The 20,288-nt window shown below is 47.1% G+C and overlaps 1 protein-coding gene across 2 annotated transcripts in view; it reads left to right on the forward strand.

The window, feature by feature from the left end:
- Positions 1-20,288, forward strand: part of ZBTB25 (zinc finger and BTB domain containing 25) — a 65,292-nt gene that overhangs the window by 24,492 nt on the left and 20,512 nt on the right. For both annotated transcript variants that reach the window (XM_078660310.1, XM_078660311.1), the window contains exon 2: positions 9,528-9,712. In XM_078660310.1, coding sequence (XP_078516436.1) covers positions 9,540-9,712 — 173 coding nt within the window. In that variant the 5' untranslated portion in view covers positions 9,528-9,539. The remainder of the gene's footprint in view (positions 1-9,527; positions 9,713-20,288) is intronic.

The raw sequence follows: 20,288 nt of genomic DNA on the forward strand, positions 1-20,288 counted from the left end.
TAATGGTGGCGGGAAATTACTGGATGCCTCCGGGGTCGCTTTTGGCGAGCCCTCGGCAAGAAGAGGATACATACCCTTAATAAGGGCATGCCTCTGTCTGTCTGACTGTTCGGCTTTGACTTGTTCACCTATCTCGATTAATTCTCTTTCTTGGGCTCGTTCTTGGGATTCTCTACTTAACTCTGACTTTCTGACTTCCTTTTCGGTTCTTCTATGCGCTTCTTTACGCCATAACTCGATGGCATCTTTCTGTGACTGTCTGGCTTTCTTTTTCCATAATGCTTCTTCTACTCGCATGATACATTCGGCATCCCATGTACCCGATACAGGCCATCTATACTTTTCTTCTAACTGTTTGGTATACTCTACCCATAAATCTAGATACAATATGGCACTTATGCCATGTTTCTGATACATAAAATGACCTGGACTGTCCCTCGGCGGAACAGGAACTGCTTCTTCTAATAAACCCTTTCTAGTTTTTAACTGACGTAACTTGGAAAAGAGCGGCATTGTAAACTTGAATCGGAACACAATACAATAGACGAGGAACAATAACAATTGGGAAAACAATTCAGGCATACCACGACATTGGAAATACATTGAACAACATCATAACATTACAGTTCGGACAGAAATATTACCTGGAATACTGAGAACAGAAACACAAGAATTTCTCGAGAACGGAACAGACTAGAGTTACTGGATGCACTGCTGAAACAGTACGGAACATACCGGTCCCATAAAGGGACGCATCAAGACCCGTATCCACCTAGGTGAACACTTCGTTTGTGGGCCTGGGTACCACCAACCCACGGACCAGAGTCAATTTAGATTGACCCTGTCTAGATACTACCCCAGTAATGGTACTCACCGGGCAGCAAGAACGGAAAGCTTCGGGCTGGACTGGACTGCTACGACGACGGACGACGAACTTCGGACTTCGGTTACGGGTGGGCCTCCGGATACCTCGGACCTTGGACTCTTGGCTTGGGCTCTGGTCGGGACTCGCCGCGTTCCTCCACCGTCTCGTTTGGATGCTGGACCGCCTCCTCCGTCTCCTCCGTGGGCCTGAGGGATACTTGAAGCAGAAATATCTGCACGTGGCCGGTATGGTTCCGTCACGGCTGCAGAGGGTCAGGGGGTCGGCGTGGCTTCACCGACGCGTGGGGAAAGGGCAAGTCCCTGTTCGGGCGCCATTATGTGGTAAATAAATAAATAATACCCTATTTTTGACTAGGCATATATCATAACAGATAGCTCAATAAATAAGAGTCAAGATTCGAGGTAGTAGGAGTTTCTGCAGGTTTATTACAGCATAAGGACAGGATCAGGACAACCTGCATAGGAACAGAATGGCAGGGCTAGAGTGGCCCGGCAGCTGCCGGGGCTGGGTCTGGGATGAGCGCGCTAACTTTTAATAACAATACACGGGCATATATACATAGCGCGAACACATAGCATTACATTGCAGTAGGCGTAGCAGTGGGTGGAGCAGAAGGTGTGACGCGTAGCAGTCGCGAAAGATAACAGTAAAAGTAGGTGTAACTGGGCGTATACATAGACATGTGGTGCAGACGTAACAGAATATGTCATGAATGGGGCGGAAACATTGGAGGGGGCTACCTAAGGAGCCGGGACCTCTAACCTGGTGGTGCGCGTAAACTGGCAATGACGTATTACGAGGAGAAGCTGGGGGCTATGAACTCTGTGCTAGGAGCAGAGACTAAAGTCTGGAGGGTCGGAGCGACATGTACCTAAACCCTATCTAGTATCTGATGTTTAGGGAACATGTTGATATAAACTAGAAGTCATGAGGGGAAAAGCTAACTTGACTCTAAGACTGGACCATGCATTATTCTACATGTAGTGCGTGATGAAGAATATTAAATGACCAGTAAATACAGTATTTCTCTAACATGGAGACGTGAAGGCTAGACAATGACGGAAACTATTGATGCAGTTCAGTAGCTTAGGAATGCAGAGAAGGAGGACTAAACTGATAGCTGGAATCATAACATACTCTTGGCAGACTCAGAGGCAGAGCCAGGCTGCACCGGGCACTGCGAGGCAGGAAGCAAGTGAAAGGTCGAGGATACAGGTGGGGGCTGTATCGTTCCTCAACGAGGCTTCAGGAGACAGGAGCTGAATCTAGTGTCCGGGCCCTGTTGAGGCCTGGAAACGGGGACTTTATAATGAAATAACGTGCACACTGGGGAACGTGGCAACATAGCTTTACATAGGCCTGATATTCGTAGTATTCACGAGGACTGGAAACTGGCATACTAGAGGTGGACACAACTATAATTGCGTCATTAATCGGACATGGGGAATAACATATGCATATTGGTCATGCACACATAACATATGATGGATGAGGCGTAGGGACACAGAACATGGCAAAATTTACTTTTCCACAGGGGGGGGGAGGGCGGAGAAGGTCAGGTCCTAAGCGCGGCAAGGGCACAGGGGGGGGGTCTGTAGGGTCTGCTGGTACGTTAGGTCGGCGCGATCTCACAGGATTCGGGTCTATGCTGCAGCGGCTCGCGTGGCGGCGCATGTCTGGGGGGTCAGACAATCGCCAGTATGACATAGCCAGGCATGCGACGTATTGTGAGTGGGGCATAGTTGCCATGTGTGAGACAGGTCGTGTATTGTGCGGGATTCGCAGGCTCTGGTATTGGGAGTGGAGGGGGGCGTAGGAGACAGGTTTTTACGTGATCCCTTGGTCTATGCAATTCTGCAGAAAGGACTGTAGGATGTCATCCCAGTGTTGTGCAATAGGAAACTTTCTAAGTCCTGCCGTCTCCTCACGCCTCAGCACAGAGCTCTCTGCTCGTGCCCAATTCGTCAACGACAGGCTCCAGTGTCGGATGTGCGGGGGTGTGGCAGCCTTCCACCGCTTGGTTATCAGTCTCTTGGCGGTGATTAGTCCGAGATCCCAGTACCTGGTCTGCACTTTGTTCAGTCGTGTACGCTTATACAATCCCAGTATGCAAGCCTCCCATGTGGTCGGCACCTGTTCCTGAGTGCAATGTCGGAGCATCATGGTCACCCCGTCTCAATACTGCTGGAGGGCAGGACAGAGCCAAAGCATGTGGAGGAGGTCCGCGCCTACTTGGGAGCAGCGCCCGCAGGCGGTATCTGTGACCGAAAAATACTTATTAATCTTGTCCGGGGTGAGATATGCGCGGTGCAAAATGTAAAGCTGTATGACTTTGAAGCGTGGGTTGCGGGGGATGTTCACCGGGCCAGCCAGTATCACAGCCCACTCCTTGTCCGTCCAGTCCCTCCCCCTGTCTGCCGCCCACTTCTCCCTCAGTTGTATAGTCGTCGGGTGTGTATGGAATAGAAGTGCCTGTGCTAACCAATGTATTATGTGTGTGCCGTTGCTCATGACATGAAGGTATTGCATAAAGAGGTGGGTCGGTGGCTCGTCAGACATGTCTCCCCAAGCAGTAGCCATCGCGTGAATGAGGGAGGCGTGTAATAGAAACTGTCCAGCCGGGAGGGATGTGTCCCTTACGAGATCCGCAAAGGATAGGAGGACGCCATCAGAATAGAGGTCACCTAGCGATTCCACTTCTGCGGTGGTCCAGTTACCCAGCTGTGCAGCGGTCAGAGTCCCTGCCGCTGTCGGGGTACCAAGTAATGGCAGTATCGGCGCATAAGGTGTCGTCGCTCGGGTCAGGCGCAAGCAACGGAGGAAGCATCTGTGCGCCACCGCGAGCAGCAGCTGTGATGGTCGGGGAGTCCGTGCCAGTGGATGAAACAATACATGCACTTGTAACAGGGACCAAACTGTGGTGTCCGTGGCCGTGTCTCCCAGGTTCTTATCACCGAGCCAGGCCCGACACCCATTGCATTTGCGCTGCTAAATAGTATAGTTCCATGTTGGGAACAGCTAGGCCGCCTTCTGCAGCGGGCATGTAGAGTTTAGTCAACGCAACCCGTGGCCGACCCTTATTCCAAATCAGGTCACGCAGCAGGACTTCGAGGTCTCGGAACACCCGGGCAGGGACATAAGTTGGTATATTTGCAAAGTAATACAGCAGCCTCGGTAGGACTATCATTTTTACAAGGGCGATGCGGCTCGGGACAGTCAATGGCAGTGTCTTCCAGAACCCAACCTGCGCTCGGATAGATGCAATTGCTCTCAGCAGGTTTCCCTCCAAAATATCTGTAGGGTCTCTGTAGATGTGTATCCCAAGGTATCTGAACGTGGTAGGGCACCACTGCAATCTCTCACCCCCTATGCGTATGTCGCATTCCGGAACATTCGGGTTGAAGGAGTAGACCCCTGATTTGACCCAGTTCACCCGCAATCCCGACATTTCTTCAAAGGCACCAAAGATAGCAGGGAGGGACGCCGGGACATTACTTAGGTCATTAACGTATAAGAGAAGGTCATCTGCATACAAGGACACCACATGTAGACCATCCGCCATAGGTATGCCCCAATCCATTCCTTGCGACCGAAGTTTCTCAGCCAGGGTTCCACTGCTAAGGAGAACAGCAGAGGAGATAGGGGGCAGCCCTGCCTGGTGCCTCTCCTCACATTAATAGGGTCGGATAGCAACGGCCCTGTACGAACTCGGACTGTGGGTCCGCGGTACAATAGCCCGACCATAGTTTGGTAGTCGACCCCCAGCTCAAATTTTTCCATGACCGCTCTCAGGTAGGGCCATTCCACTGAATCAAACGCTTTTTCAAGGTCCAGTACCAGGCACCCAGCCCGCGGCCACCGCCTCGCGGCATATTCCTGTAAGCGGAACAGGCGGCGGATGTTGTGGGACGTATGCCGTGTCGGTACGAACCCGTTTTGGTCGCGATGTATCAGTGCAGGAACCAAAGGGGCTAGTCGGCGCGCAAGTGCGGAGGCGAGGATTTTGTAATCAGTGTTGAGGAGTGCTAGAGGGCAGTAGGATCCCATCTGTGTGCCATCCCTGTCAGGCTTGAGTAACGATACGAGGGTCGCCTCATTGAGTGTTGGGGGCAGGGCAAAGTCATCTATAGCCGCAGAGTACATCTTTGCCAGGCGCGGGATTAGGATGTCCGAGGCGGCCTTGTAGAATTCGGCCGGTAAGCCGTTTGGTCCCGGAGATTTGCCATTTGACAGGTTAAAGATGGTGTCACGAAGTTCCTCAGAGTCCAATGGTGCTCCGAGGTCATTCTGCTGCGCCGCCGTCAGGATAGGCAGCTGTATGTCAGATAGGTATTTAGTGATGGCATCTAGTGGGACGAGTAAGCGGGAGTGATATAGTCCCGAATAGTGGCCCGTGAACGCCTCATGTATTTGGCGTTGGGAGTAGAGTATTCCGCCGTCTCTTGCCTGTATGGCCGATATGGGGGCCGAGCGATCCTCACGTGCAATTAGCCAGGCCAAGAGCTTGCCTGGTCTATCCCCCTGCCTATGGACCCGGGCGGAGTGTGCTGCGAAATTGACGTTTCGCAACCGATCTAGTAGGCGGCCGTGTTTCGCCTTGGCTTCAGCCAGTTGGGCTGTCGCTACTCCTCCCGTGGCGTATTCTAAATCCAGTAATTCAGTTTCTAGTTGTGTCAGGTCTCGCTCAAGTTTGCGTCGCATGTGCCCCTGTGTTCCCAGGCAGAGTCCCCGGATCACTACCTTGAAAGCGTCCCATTCAGTTTGGGAAGAGGACGCTGTGCCAGTGTTAAGTTCAAAGTATTGAGCCGTCTGTGTGAGAAGGGAGTCGCGGAAGGTCGCGTCAAGCAATAGGTCCGGTTGTAGGCGCCAGGTGGGTATGGGAGGATGTGGATCGTCCCAGGCGATGGCCAGCGTGTGTGGATTATGATCTGAGTGGGTGCGGCCCATGTATTGTGTGTCCCGAATTAATGGAAGGAGATCCGAAGAAACCATGTATCTGTCCAAGCGTACGTGTAATGCGTGTGCACCCGACCAGTAGGAATATGTGCGCATTGTGGGGTTGCGTGTCCTCCATGCGTCGTGTAGGTCCCATTGCCGGGCCCAATTGAGGAGAGCTTTCGTGGTGACGTGTACCTGCGCAGCGGCTGGGGGTGTGGTAGACCTGTCTAAGTTCACATCCAAGACACAGTTGTAGTCGCCTCCAAGGATCCATGGGAGCCCATGCCAAGGCGCCAGTTTCGTGGAGAGGCTCTCAAAGAAGCCACCTTGTTCAGTGTTTGGGGAGTATAGGGAGGCTAGTATTACAGGGTGGCCATCAAGTCTGCCACGTACAATAGCATATCGGCCCTCCGAATCTATCTGTGTGTCTATGACCGCCCAGGGAGTGCCCGGTCGTACCCATATGAGCGCTCCTCGAGCATAGGAGGAGTACTCCGTGGCATAGAGCTGTCCGCGCCACCGTCGGCGCAGTGCGTGTACCTCTGTTTTGTTTAGGTGTGTTTCCTGTAACAATGCCACTTGAAACTTATGTCGTCGTATGTAAGAGTAAATTTGGTATCGTCTCGACGGTGTGTGCATGCCTCTCACATTCCACGTGCATATCCTAATCTCAGCCATATTCAATGTCATGGTAAAGAGCATCCGTTCCACCCACCAGCCGCCTCCCAGGCGCACACCCCCACCGGCCCCCCGTCCCCCCACCCCACCCACCCCAGACACAGACAACAGCATAATGATAAAGGACATAGGCATCTCTCTGAACGTAAGGGTGTGAAATGGAACAGGGTGTGCTAACATTGCTAAACAGCAAGAAATACCAAAAGGTCGGCAACGGAACATGTCGCCGTCCAAACGCGCCAAGAAGGCAAAGTGCAGCATTTAAGATTAGGGGGAACTAGATCTAGGCGCGGTCTGGCAGATCTCCAACACCAACTAAGAGAAGGTGATTAGGGGCCCTTCCCCAGGCCATATGTTACACACACCACGTAATCAGAGACAGTGGCAGGTAGGCAGCGCCTACTCTGGTAATGTGGTTGTGTGCAGGACCTCTTTCGTGCAGGGGAGAGAGGCAGAGTTCACTCCCCAAGAGTCCGGATTGGGAATGTTTCCAGGCGGCAGGGGCAGATGGCACGGGGCAGAGAGAGGGCGCGGAGAAACCACGCAGTATGGTTCCACCAGCTTATCAGCTGCACAGCGTCCACATATCTGGTTGAGTACTCATTGCGTCAAGTCCACACCCTCCGTCACCAGGGCAGCGAGGGACATCTCTGGCATTGGTGTCCAGTTGCAGCATCTCAGTTATTGTCCGGGTCCTGGTCCTTCCCCCGCCGCCCTGGCAGCATTCGACAATCAAGCATGTAGCACTTCAATGGGGCATATCAGCTATTCAGTAAGCATGCATGCATGTAATTCTGTACACATGTATTTCTGGTTGAGTCTCTCGAGTGGGAATGTTCTCTGTTGCGGTATTTGTAGGAGCCCCTACTGGAAGGAACAAAGAAGGGCCACTGATGATTTTTGCAATATACTCTTCAGTGTGGGTAAGGGTGTCTGAATTGGACATTTTATGACTTAGGACAGAGGGTAACACGTTAACAGCACTCCGAAAATAGTACAACACAAAATAATTGCAGAAAAATTACCAAAAACCAACACCACTTCGTAGTGGTAACTCTTGCAGTTCAGCAACTGCGCGTGATATGTATTAGGGAAATGCACGATGCTGTGCCTTCGCTGTCCGCTACTACGCTGTGGGAGGCCTTGAAGCCTACTTTGAGGGAGGCAGACGCTAGTTATTGCACAGGCTAGCGATGGCATAGAGCCTACGCCTCAGTTGAGCTCGAAACCCAAATGGCAGAGTCGCTGCACAGAAGGGCAAGTGGCACGTAGGCAACTGGATCTCTTGCAGATTCAATACAAACAGATATTGCTAGATGAAGCTAAATTAAAGCTGAAATAAAATGCTCCACAGATTGTGTTGGGGTGTTTCCCACTCCCCCCATACCACTGGGTTTGGAAATTCGGTAGTACCCTACTTACAGATCCACAGAAAATAGCCAACAACTTCACCACCCAACTTCAGAAGGTGTATGTGAGGAGAGAGGCCCTTCCCCGGGAGCAGATTGTTGACTTTGTGTAGGCCCTTCCCCTTAAGACGCTTACTGCAATTGAACATGAGTCCCTGGATGATGCCCTCACCGGGGAGAAACTGTTGTCGGCACAGATGGGCAGGTGGCACGATTGAACACCGGGAAGGCCCCATGCCCTCACGAGTTTTATAAAATATTTATGCCCAAACTACAAGACATATGTTGGGGTGGTTCACAAGGTGATTTCTAACTCCTCTCTCCCTACAGATTGGCGGCATGCGAAGATAGTAGTAGTCCCCAAGCCCGGTCGGCTTGGATGAACACACTTTTTACCGCTCTAATTCCTTCCTTAACCTTGAAGTAAAGATCCTAACAAAACCACTTGCAATTTGGCTGATACATCTGATCCCAGATTTGGAACATCCGGATCAGGCAGGGTTCATGCCTTGTCGCACCATTCACTAAAATACCTGGCGCCTATATAGCATATTAGCACTGGCCGACTGATTGGAGGGCCCTGCAATGTTCTCCTGCCTGACACAGACAAAGCTTTTGACTCTGTGAGTTGGGAGTACCTGTTCATTCTTCTTCAGCGTCTCAATTTCGGCCCTAGATTCCTTTCTTATATTCAGCTGCTCTATGCTGACATGACTGTATCGGTTCGGGTGGCAGGTGCCCACTCAGCTCAGTTCCCAATGCAGTGGGGTACGAGGCAGGGTTTTCTCCTCCCCCACCTGCTCTTCACTCTTGCCATGGAGCCCCTGGCAGCCTGGATATGGATGATTGCACAGGCGCACAGCTGTGCAAGGGGAGCAGGGCTTTCAGACAGAGTCACACTATACCCTGATGACTTTCTTTTCTTCCTCACTTGACTGGATGAATCAGAACCCTATTTTCTCTTGTCTTTACGGTGACGGCAACAGGAGTTCTCTTCTCCTGGTAACGAGGGTCGTATTTCCATCTCTGGAGTTTCTCTCTCCAGTGGATAGGGTGGTGGGGCAGACTGATGGAATGGACACCGCTGTGAAAGTGTGAACTAGACACCAACAATCCCTACTATATTTGGCCCTAACTCTGGCCAAATGTGACATAGCGTGAGAGTGGCGGTCTGAGACCTCCCCATCCCTTGCAGTTTGGAAGGAGGGACTGGATCATTGAATTAGATTGGAAATAGCGGTATACAAGGCTAAGGGTTGCCCTCAGAAACACCACAAAATATGGCAGAGGTGGCCAGACTACAGGGATGTAGTTTTGGAGCCTCCAGACCAGAAATACAAATGAAACAGAATGAAATCCGGACTTTTGAGGGATAGTAGTGGGCTGGAAGGGGGCGGTGTGCAGTTGCTTTGTGTTAGGAATTTGTTTTGTGTCATTACTAACAGTGGGGTGGGGTGTTTACGTGCAGGTGTTTACATTCTTTTCCCATATGATGTCATTGATCGTCGTTTGATTATTTATTGGCCTATCGGGCCTCATCACTTTTGTATACCTTGCAAAATAAATAAAATGGGTTTAAAAAAAGTTAATTCCCTTGTTTACTTCGTTTCTTTTAGATCTCACACATAATGGACACAGCAAACCACTGTATAGTTCTTCTGCAGCAGTTGAATATGCAGCGGGAGTTTGGCTTTCTTTGTGATTGCACTGTTGCCATTGGGGATGTGTACTTTAAGGCACACAGGGCAGTATTAGCAGCATTTTCGAACTACTTCAAGATGATATTTATTCACCAGACCAGGTAAGATTTTATAGTTAGTATTCTTTTGAAATGCATTTTTTTCAATTGTTAACCAGTATTGTGTAAGTGTTCTTTGTTTATGAAGGCACCACTGTTTGTTTTTTACGATGTACACCACAAATACTGTGAATTTACAGAAAGACATTCGCCATTGAGGGTTGCAAGCCTTCCTATGACATACTGTACTTAAGATTCTTGTAAAATATTCCAGATGTTCTCATGTTTTTTGTGTCTTTGTTTATTTAGACAGGCCTGATACATGAGGCACTGCACACTTCTACATTGTGCAAAATGTATAGAATTGTGCTTCTCCCTTTTGCGCATATGAGACGTAGCATAGAGAGTGAGCCTCATGGGTAGTGCAGATGGAGCTCAGTCCATCATTCATTGAATATGTAAGTGTTGAGTGTGTATCTTTCTGCATTTTACATATTCATATGCTCCCTGCATTGGCAAGCAACTGTACCCTCCACTGCTGATGCCCAGATAAGTATATTAAATGGATCATCCTTTTGTTTTACTGTGCAAATGGAAGATTGATCCCTATCGAGGGGATTGATATGATTTTGTTACAATTAGCCCTGCAAATCTAAATTGAAATACTCACAAGGGCGGATGTGCAATGGAATGCTCTGCATTCGCTTCTAATGTTGTTCATCTGATAATGCACAGCCTCAGATATCTTATCTGTGAATTGTAAGCACTCAAACCTTGCGCCTGTTTACTCGCATAGGAGCAACTTTCAATTTGTATCAGTGAGTAACATAACACTTTTCTGACCTCTTGTCCTTCCTCATACTGTAGCATTTTCAGAACTAATTATAACTCTGGCATTGATCTCTCGGGCTTTCATTCATCTCGTATTGAGACTCTTTTTGTTCGGATACCTGTACATTTCTAGACCTGTTTGTAAAAGGGTTGTGATTTTAGGGACTATATAGTGACATGACAGTCAAGCCAGATGTGCACTTCACTGTATGGATTCCTTTCACTCAGCCAATATTGTAACTACTGTTATTTGGAAGATCACAGATATCGCAAGTGAATGCAGGACCCGATTCACAAAAGGACTTACAACACGCAAAGTTGCAAGTGTGGAGCCTGCACTTGTGGGGGAATCTCCGCAGTCAGGGCTTTTGGAGATTTTGCCCAAGTGCGGAGATTCTTCCACGAGTGCGTAGACGCCGCACTCGGAACTTGACAAGTAGTAAAAACACTTTGTGAATCGGGTCCGCAATGTCTGTCTTCACATATCTAAAGCCCACAAAAATGAAACAGTAAAAACATGGTAATCACTGTTTCAAAAGCAGGCTGTTGTGGCATGAGTACCCCTTTATATAACCTCAGGGACAATGGGGTGAGCAAATAGATGAGAGATATACATCTTCCTTTCTGCATTGGAAATGTGTCTATCTTCCGCGCTATAATCCTCATTTTCTGTGATAAACTGTCTTATCCAGATACAGCAAATATAGAGGTGACTCAGAGCTCAACAGAGCCCATTCAGAGGGTGGGGAACTGCTGTGTTTCAAGGGGTGAAGCCTCAGCTGGCTCTTGTCAGTGGTTCTGATGGCAGTGGTGTCACTGTGGCACTGCCCCTCTTGAAGGCTTGGCCTCCGCCACTCTTTAGGTCTCGACCTACAGCTTTGCTTTAGCAATGCTTGTTTGTCGAGATTATAGTAAGGCTCTCAAAAGTCTACCCAAACTGCTGAGGATCGGGTACAGTTCATGTGAGCCAGGCGCGTGCACATCACCAGCCACATCCCACACTGCCTCGGCATCAGACTTCAAAGGAAGCCACTCCCCCAGCTGCCATCTGGCTCCTTTGCTCCCTTCTCGTCAGCTTTAATCGTTCCTGCTCCATGCACCACTGCCCCTCTTGAAGGCTTGGCCTCCGCCACTCTTTAGGTCTCGACCTACAGCATTGCTTTAGCAATGCTTGTTTGTCGAGATTATAGTAAGGCTCTCAAAAGTCTACCCAAACTGCTGCGGATTGGGTACAGTTCATGTGAGCCAGGCGCGTGCACATCACCAGCCACATCCCACACTGCCTCGGCATCAGACTTCAAAGGAAGCCGCTCCCCCAGCTGCCATCTGGCTCCTTTGCTCCCTTCTCGTCAGCTTTAATCGTTCCTGCTCCATGCACCATCTGTCTTTCCTCTCGCTCCTCCGCCCCTCCCACGCCGCGACACAGCCACACGACTTTTATTTTAACAGCACGGTGCCCATTTAAGGGACGCTGTGCTTCAGTTCGTCGTCTTCTTTCCTCACCCGCATGGCTAAGTGCGAAGTCCGATTTTTCACAGTTGAGCAAATCCAGAAGTCATATATAATTTTAATTACACCTCATCACAAATTAAATCTGGTCTTGTAATTTCTCTTAAGCTCTTGTTTTATTATCTCTTAACACGCGCATTCACAGCCGCCATCTGCCTTTTTATTGCTCGACCCTCCCCCTCCACAGAGCGCGTCTCGCGGCCGCGCTTTCACTTTCATGGCCACGCAGCCGTATTTCTTTCACGGCCTGCGGCCAATGCTTGTTTTACATGTGAATAACAGGCAATGGCGGCTGCATGACTTTATTTGCCCTTCTTAGTTTCAATTAATGGCAGCCTGCGAGGCGGGGACTACCACCGATGCTTCCTACTCTCCCGAGGGACTGCAGAGGTGGCGGCTGTAGCGTGTGTTTCTATGCCTCTAGGGCTCACAAACTCCCGAAGCTCTGCTCATTCCCGGCTGTTCATAGTGGTAGTTTCCAATAGGACACCGTGCCTCATGTAAGCTTCATAAAAATATAATCAGGTCTCATACATGTTCTGTGATTATGACGTATGGCATGATATAGCCCTCTGTCACGTTCAACATCCTGCACTATTGAGATAGCACTTATAAAAGCACTATTTAGGTGTTTCTGGTCATACTATACATTGCATCATTTTACCTTTCATTAAAACCATGCCTACCGTATCCCCGTTCTTCAACACTACAAACAATCTCTCCCACCGCACACACTCCTCCAAATACTGCAGAGCATAGCCCCCACCCTGCACTCACCCCCATCTCAATGTCAGCACCTCCCATTCAACTCATCCCCACTTTCCACCCCAGGTCACCAGGTCTCGCTCTCCGTGGCAAAACCGAGACCTATAGACATCTGCGAATGTTTGGACACCCTCCCTCATGAATGAAGTAGATTTGCAAATGCTTTTTCTTAGTAGCTACTTTTTCTTTCTTTGTTTATCTTTCCCACCTCTCACTTACGACCTCTAACACCGGTTTGCACTCTCTACCACCATTTCCGCAATTGTACTTCCTGCTCTCCACATTAGCCTCAACCCTTTGTGGAATCTGGCAGTGCATTCCCAGAAATACTGCACTACCAACGCCCGCGTTAATCACTCGTCTCTCGCACCGTTTGTAGGCAGGTGACGCACACTATATTAAAGCACTTACTCCGTGAAAGTGACACTATTGCAGGGTCCTTAGAAGCAGATTAATTAATGCAACTCCCAACTTAACCCACTTAAACAGCGATGCTCTGTGCCACACCCTCTCACTCCACACCTCAGTGGCAGACTCACCATTCTTCCTCTATGGCACTCTCCAGGTGGGCTGGGCTGCAGGTGATGGTGGGTGGACTGCTTTAACCCACCCATGCCCCCCACAACCCCATACTATTAGCAGCCTCCAACAGGTGCTTTTAAAATTCTTGTTATTCTTTTGAGACTGCTCCTTATTCGTTTCCTGTTCGGCTAGAGCTGACGACTTTGGAGCTGGGGAACCGGGTTCGAGTCTCGGCGTCGGATCCACATGCTAGGATTCTGGGCAAATCATTTAGGGCCAGATGTAGGAGACCAAATACCGGTCGGTAATGGCCGATTTTGGCCGTTACCGACCGGTATTTGAGTTTTGTAATGTAGGGGGCCTTTGATTTACAGAATCGGTAAATTTACCGATTCTGTAAATTTACAGAATCTGTAAAATACCGAATCCTGTAAATCAATATGTAGGTGGCACAGTAAACAGTGCCACAGGCCCCTAAGAATTTGTTATTTACCATGTAATACTATTGCATGGTAAATAACGAATTCCTGTGTACATGCACATCTGTGCATGTACACCTGTGTCATGTGACACACAGACATGCCCTAAGGGCATGTCTGTGTGTCACATGGCACACAAGCCAGAAACAAGGGTGCAACAGGGTGTCTAAGTGACACCCTGTCCCCCTTGGCAATTCGGTATTTTTACAGATTCGGTAATTACCGAATCCTACCGATTCGGTATTTGTTACCGAATAATTACCTTCATCAGATTTACCGATTCATGAATACCGAATCGGTAAAATTCGGTATTTGTTTGTAAAGCTTTTATTTCGACATTTTAGTCATAAAGCCATAAAACATTTTATAAAATACATTCATTTGAAACATAATTTCCAAAGTACAATAAATACATCTATGGTGGACAAGGACAACATCATGGGGCGATATATACGATTTGTATAGAAATACATTACTAGATCATTATGATTATTTACATACAAAATTCAATTTAAAACAATTTAGTAGTCAATTACAGAACCAAATTTTAAAAGCCTATTTACATTATATAAATAGTTAAAATGCCAGTAAGTTAAAAAACATATTTTTGCTTGGTTATGAATTTAGGAGATTCCTTGTAGGAATCAGGGCTGTTGTGTAATATACCCTATGTTTTGATCCCAAATTTCTTCCTTGTCAAGCAAACACTAAGGAGATACCTACTAACTCCAAAAACTACAGGCTGAGAGGTTGTGGATTTAAATATCCTCTCTGCCTCTTTGTAAGATCTTATACCCAAGTTTTTACAGAGAGGTTTAATCCATTTCATACGTGAATATTTATACACCGGACAAAAGAAGAGAATATGGCCCTCATCTTCTTTGTGTTTGAGTTCGCACAATTTACAATTGTACAACTCATTTCCCATACTTTTTCCCCATCTGCCGGTATTTACATTAATTTGTAAGACACCATACCTATATTGCAGATAGACTGATTTGGCCAAAGGTGGCTCAATTTCATCCAAGAACTGCTCAAACATAGGTATGTCTTTAAATAGTAGAAACTATAGAGTTAAGGAGCCGGTACCACGTTCATGTAAGTATGCATTATTAACATAGGACCAAAAAGCAGCTTTAACTTGTTCTTTACAATTAGCTGACAATGCATGTGGATTACTCCAAAGGTGTGACAGACCTATTTTAGTGAACCAAGTAGATATATGTTTCAGCCATTTGATTGACTTGAATGTGTCCAATTCCATGATTTCTAGTACTCCAAGTCTATAATCAGCGAGTTCCGGGGTAGACCATAATCTTACCCAATAAAGAAGTGGCCTTAGGGAACATAATAAATCTGTACGTTTTATGTTAATATCCAGGTAAACAGGCACTAGGGGCGTTCTTAAAGGTATTCTCAATAAACGCCTAAAAAACACATTCTCGTCGATGTCAAAGGTCTTATTTGAATGTGGCCCCCATATCTCTGCCCCATAAAGAGCAGCTGATTGAGCTTTGGCTTTAAATACTTCCATCGCCGGGGTTATGGCTTTGGAAGCACTCCCTCCATGGATCTTTAGGATAGGAAGTAAACTATGTTTGAAAGTCAGCCTGCTTTTTTCCAGTTGGTTTTTCCAGGACAGTTTACTATCTAGCCTGATGCCCAAATAGTCAAAAGCCTCCACGTATTCTAATTTTTCGTTTTTTAAGGCTAAATTCTTCTTAAATGTTTTCGGAGGATTAATGGCCATATACTTGGTTTTTGATGAATTAATTTCTAATCCCTTTCCTTCGCAATAATTATAGAATTGGTTTACTAAATTTTGAAGTCCCTTCGGGGTTTGGGAGACTAAAATGGTGTCGTCGGCAAATAACGATGATGTAATTGCCTCATTGGCTAGTTTCGGGGAATCATGATTACATTGTGCCAGATAGGGAGGGATATCATTTACAAATAAAGAAAAAAGGGTGGGGGCCAGCACGCACCCTTGCCGCACTCCCCTTTTCACTGGAATGGCCTTGGTCAATTCACCATTTCTTCCCCACCTCACTTTCGCAAAGTTATCTGTATGTAACTTTATGAGGATCATTAGCAATTCGCCTGGAACACCCATTTTCCTCAAAGTATCCCAAAGGAGGGAGCGTGGAACAAGATCAAACGCCGCACGTAGATCCATAAATGCTACGTACAGACTACCCTTCTTTATTTGTAAATATTTCCAACAGATGCACATAAACCTATATACCTGGTCCACAGTGCTTGTCTTGATTCTAAACTCCGCTTGATATTTGGAAAGAATTTTGGATTCTTCCATCCAATCTAAAAGTCGATTTAAAATATGCCTGGCAAAGATTTTCTGTAAAATATCGATTAAACTAATCGGTCTGTAATTGGCTGGGTTATAACGATCCCCTTTTTTAAAAATAGTTACAATTTCTGCCCCCTTCCATGTTTCGGGAATTGGAGTCCCTGCCAGTATTGAGTTGCACAACAAATTTATATATGGGCACCATACTTCTGTGTTATGGGTAAATAGGTCCCCAGGCAATTTATCAGGGCCTGGTGCCTTACCCACCTTGATTGCATTTATTGCACGTAGAGTCTCCTCCTCGCTGAATTGAGGTAAGCTAGTACATGGGGATAATTCAAGTCCTGGATCGCTTGGGCCTAGGTCCACATCTACCGAATCATACAACTCAAGGAAGTGGTCATACCATATTTTCTCATCGAGGTAAAAGTCCCTGTTGGAACGACCTGTTTTATTATTTTTTGATATCAGGTTCCAAAAGGTACTTTGGTCATGCTTCTTGGCTGCAATTAGGAGATCTTCCCAAACCGAATTGTCCCATTCCTTTTTTGCACGAGAAAGAAGTGTTTTGTACTCTTGTCTACACTCACTTATCGTCCTTTTGTCTTTAGACTTGACTGCTTTAATTAAGTTACTTTTCGCTAGGCGACACTGTTTGTTATACCATGGGGTTTCTAATTCTAGTTGCCTGCTTATATTGTTTTTATCATTGCTACATGTTTTACTCACAAGGGGGGTTAACAGTTCTACCAAATGGTAATGCATGTTAAGAACTTCCTGGGAGCCCAGGCACAGGTTATTATATAATGAGATCGTAGTTGAGAAGGTATTATAGATATCAGCTAGTATGTCTTTTTTTGCTAGAATGTACGGCCATTTTATGGCTCTTCTATTGTTAGAGACCTCGATCTCTCCCACCTCCCTTGTAAGCTCTTTTTCCGCAAGCGGTGTCATAAACAAATTAGTGGATAACCCCAATTGTAAAGGAAGGTGGTCACTTTCAGACCTATTTACAACTCTAAAATCCAACAATAAGTGCCACAAGTTGGTGGTAACCAGCATAAAATCAATGAGTGATTTGGAAGTCCCCTTGCTATATGTAAAATTTGCAGGTTTGTCGGAGACAAGACGACCATTACAGGCCCTTAGATCATTAGACATAGTTAATTCAAGGATCTGTATAGCTGCCACTGAGCTTTTGGCTAATTTTACACTATCTAAAGTGGGGATGTCACAAGCCCTATCTTCGTTTTCAAATAACTTTTCAAGCCCCAATACAGGTTCGAATTGGCAGTTAAAATCCCCACCTATGATGACTTGAGGATTTGATTCTAGTGTACCCAGATACAAACTCAACTGTTCTACCACCACGGATTCCTTGTTATGAGGATTGGGCCTATTGTAAATATTTATGATGTATACGGCCCCCATTTCCTTCGAGGTCACTTTTACCCCAAGCAGATCATTAGAACAAAGATAAAGGGGTGAAACAACAACGTCTAGGGTTATACTTATCCAAATTATTAAACCTCCAGAAGGTCTGCCTCTTATAGATGCAATTGCCCCACAATGAAAGGCTTTATACCCAAGTCTATGAATCATGTCAATTGCCCAAGTTTCTTGTAAGAGTATGATGTCATGCTCTTCCAAGAAAGAACTCCAAACCCTATCACAAAGATTTCTAGTTACCCCTGCGATGTTCCATGACAAGAGTTTGGTTTCGCACATTATTTTGCATTGTACTGGGTTACTAGAGGAGACATTTGTGATCATGTGTACATTTGGTATTTCCCCCCTATTTAATCCGACCAATGGCCCATTGCTAGACACTAACTCTTGGACTTCCGTGCATGCTAATAATGACACATTTTTATCCAAAACAGTAGGAGCATCTACGGATGCCCTCTTTGAGCGTTCATCAGGATTGATAGCAAACAGTGGACCAACCAGGTGGAGTTTGGCTAATTCCGTTTCGGGAGGCATTATACACGAACTTACACTACTGTCCCGTGGAGCTTCACTAGGCAAGGGAGAGAAATTGTCCCCAACTTCGGGCTCTCCCACTTGTCAGCGGCCCCACCATGACCAGTTTGTATCTACGACCATGCTCTGTGTTGGTATTCCACCCCCTGGGGTTGGGGGATAAAAAAACGAATACCTATTACTCTTAGTGTCCACACGGGAAAGACCTCTGCTCGGTATTTATGAATCGGTAAATCTGATTTACCTACATCTAGCCCTTAATCTCCCCGTGTTTACCAAAAAATAATGTGTCCTTGTGTAAAGTAACTGGTGCTCATGTAAACCGCTCCAATACCTTCGGTTCGAGTTGCGCTATATAAATCTGCAATATATATATATATATATATATATTTTTAATTGTATGTGCTCTGGTATGCAGAGCCGGAATATACATTTGTCAGGCATTTCTTTGACCAGCCCAGTGTGCTTCCAACAACACTTGATGTGCCTTCACATATACCAACATTTGTAATCCGCCGCGAGGACGAGTTTACACCACACAGAGGTACAGTCCAGAAGTGACTCCAGGTGTCACGCATGGCTCGGGACCAGTTGGCAGGTGTGCTTTAACCCCTTGCGTGCTGATGACGCTCCCGTCCGTCATGCATTACAGTGTTCCTGTGCTGATGACGGCCGGGAGCCGTCATGACCACGCCCGCGATCGGAATGTCCAGCACAGGAGCGGAATTCCGGCCGCGGGCAAGGGGTTAAATTTAATCCATCCAGATTTCTCAAAAGAAAAAAATAAACTCTGCATGATTGCAATAAAAATGGACGTTTAACCTTTCTCCTCGTAAAAGATCTCGGTGCTGATTGCTAGCATATAGAATTTCCTTTAAATCACTTTGCTTTACAAGAAAAAATAATCTGTGGTCAGTTCGCAAACATTGAAGTGAATTTCAGTAATGCACCCCATGTGAACATTATGCTTCAGCCTGGCCATAATTACTCATTCTTGCCAGTGGTCAATTTGCTTGTGACGTGAATGGGCCGTGCAAATTATACGATTCGCAGAATTATTATTTATTTATTTAATGGTTTTGTAAAGCGCGTAGTAACTCCGAAGAGCATCCCAGCGCTGATCTGCTTCTCCAGGGGTTTTAGCCGACTAGTGGGATTATATTTGCGGGAAAAGGAAGGTCTTTAAGGTCTTTCTGAACTGGAGATAGTTCGGTTCTGTCCTAAGTGTTCGGGGTAACTGGTTCCATCGTTTCGCCGTGTGAACCGAGAAGCGACGGCCACCGGTCTTAGCTTTTCTCACTCTAGGGACTGCAATGAGGTTTTCTGCATTGGACCGGAGATCCCTCTCTGCTTTGTATGGGATTAAAAGTTCTTTCAGAAGAGGGGGACCGTTGTTGTTGAGTGTTTTATGGGCCAGACAGAGGGCTTTGAACAGGACCCTTTCTCTGACTGGGAGCCAGTGGAGAGAGTTGAGGGCCGGCCTGGCGGAGGATCTTCCAGGTGTGCCCGTAAGTAGGCGGGCTGCGGCATTTTGGACTTTCTGCAGTGAGTTCAAGGTGGCTTCAGGGGCTCCCAAGTATATAGCGTTACAGTAGTCTAATCTTGCCAGGATTAGACCCTGGATGAGGAGCCTCCTTGCGGTCTCTGGGAGCAGGGGAAAGATCTTCCTGCAGGCTCTGAGTAGTCCAAAGCATGTCCCTGCGGTTCTCTTTGCCTGGGTTTTAAAACTCATGTCTTTCTCAATCCACACACCAAGGCTCTTGACCTCTTCCTTGGGTGCGGGAGGGTCCCCTAGGCACCTGGGCCAAAGGTAAGATGGTAAAGAGGGCCCATTGTGGCCCATCAGGAGGATCTCGGTCTTGGACCCGTTCAATTTCAAGGAGGAGAGATTCATCCATCGGTGGACTTCGGAAAGGCAGCTGTGGAGGTCGGAAGGAGCGTGGTGAGGGTGGGAAAGAGTAACGACCAGCTGAGTGTCGTCGGCGTAGTTGATGACTGACACGCCGTACGAGCTGACCCTCTTACGAGAAGCACCATTTTTCAAATGCCCTGGTGCAAACCTGTACATAAGCATGTGTACAGGGCCAAGTACAAAATGAAAAAACACACACTCTCTCTCTCTTGTTTTCGTTGCAGAGTGGATGCATTTTATTGATGCATAAATCAATTGCATGAATGCTGTCGCTATACAATGCAGTCTAGTAGTCAGAGCCACTGGAATTATGCAACAGGGGAGTATCAC

The sequence above is a fragment of the Lissotriton helveticus genome, chromosome 9 (assembly GCF_964261635.1).
Source record: "Lissotriton helveticus chromosome 9, aLisHel1.1, whole genome shotgun sequence".
In the NCBI taxonomy this organism is placed as follows: domain Eukaryota; kingdom Metazoa; phylum Chordata; class Amphibia; order Caudata; family Salamandridae; genus Lissotriton; species Lissotriton helveticus.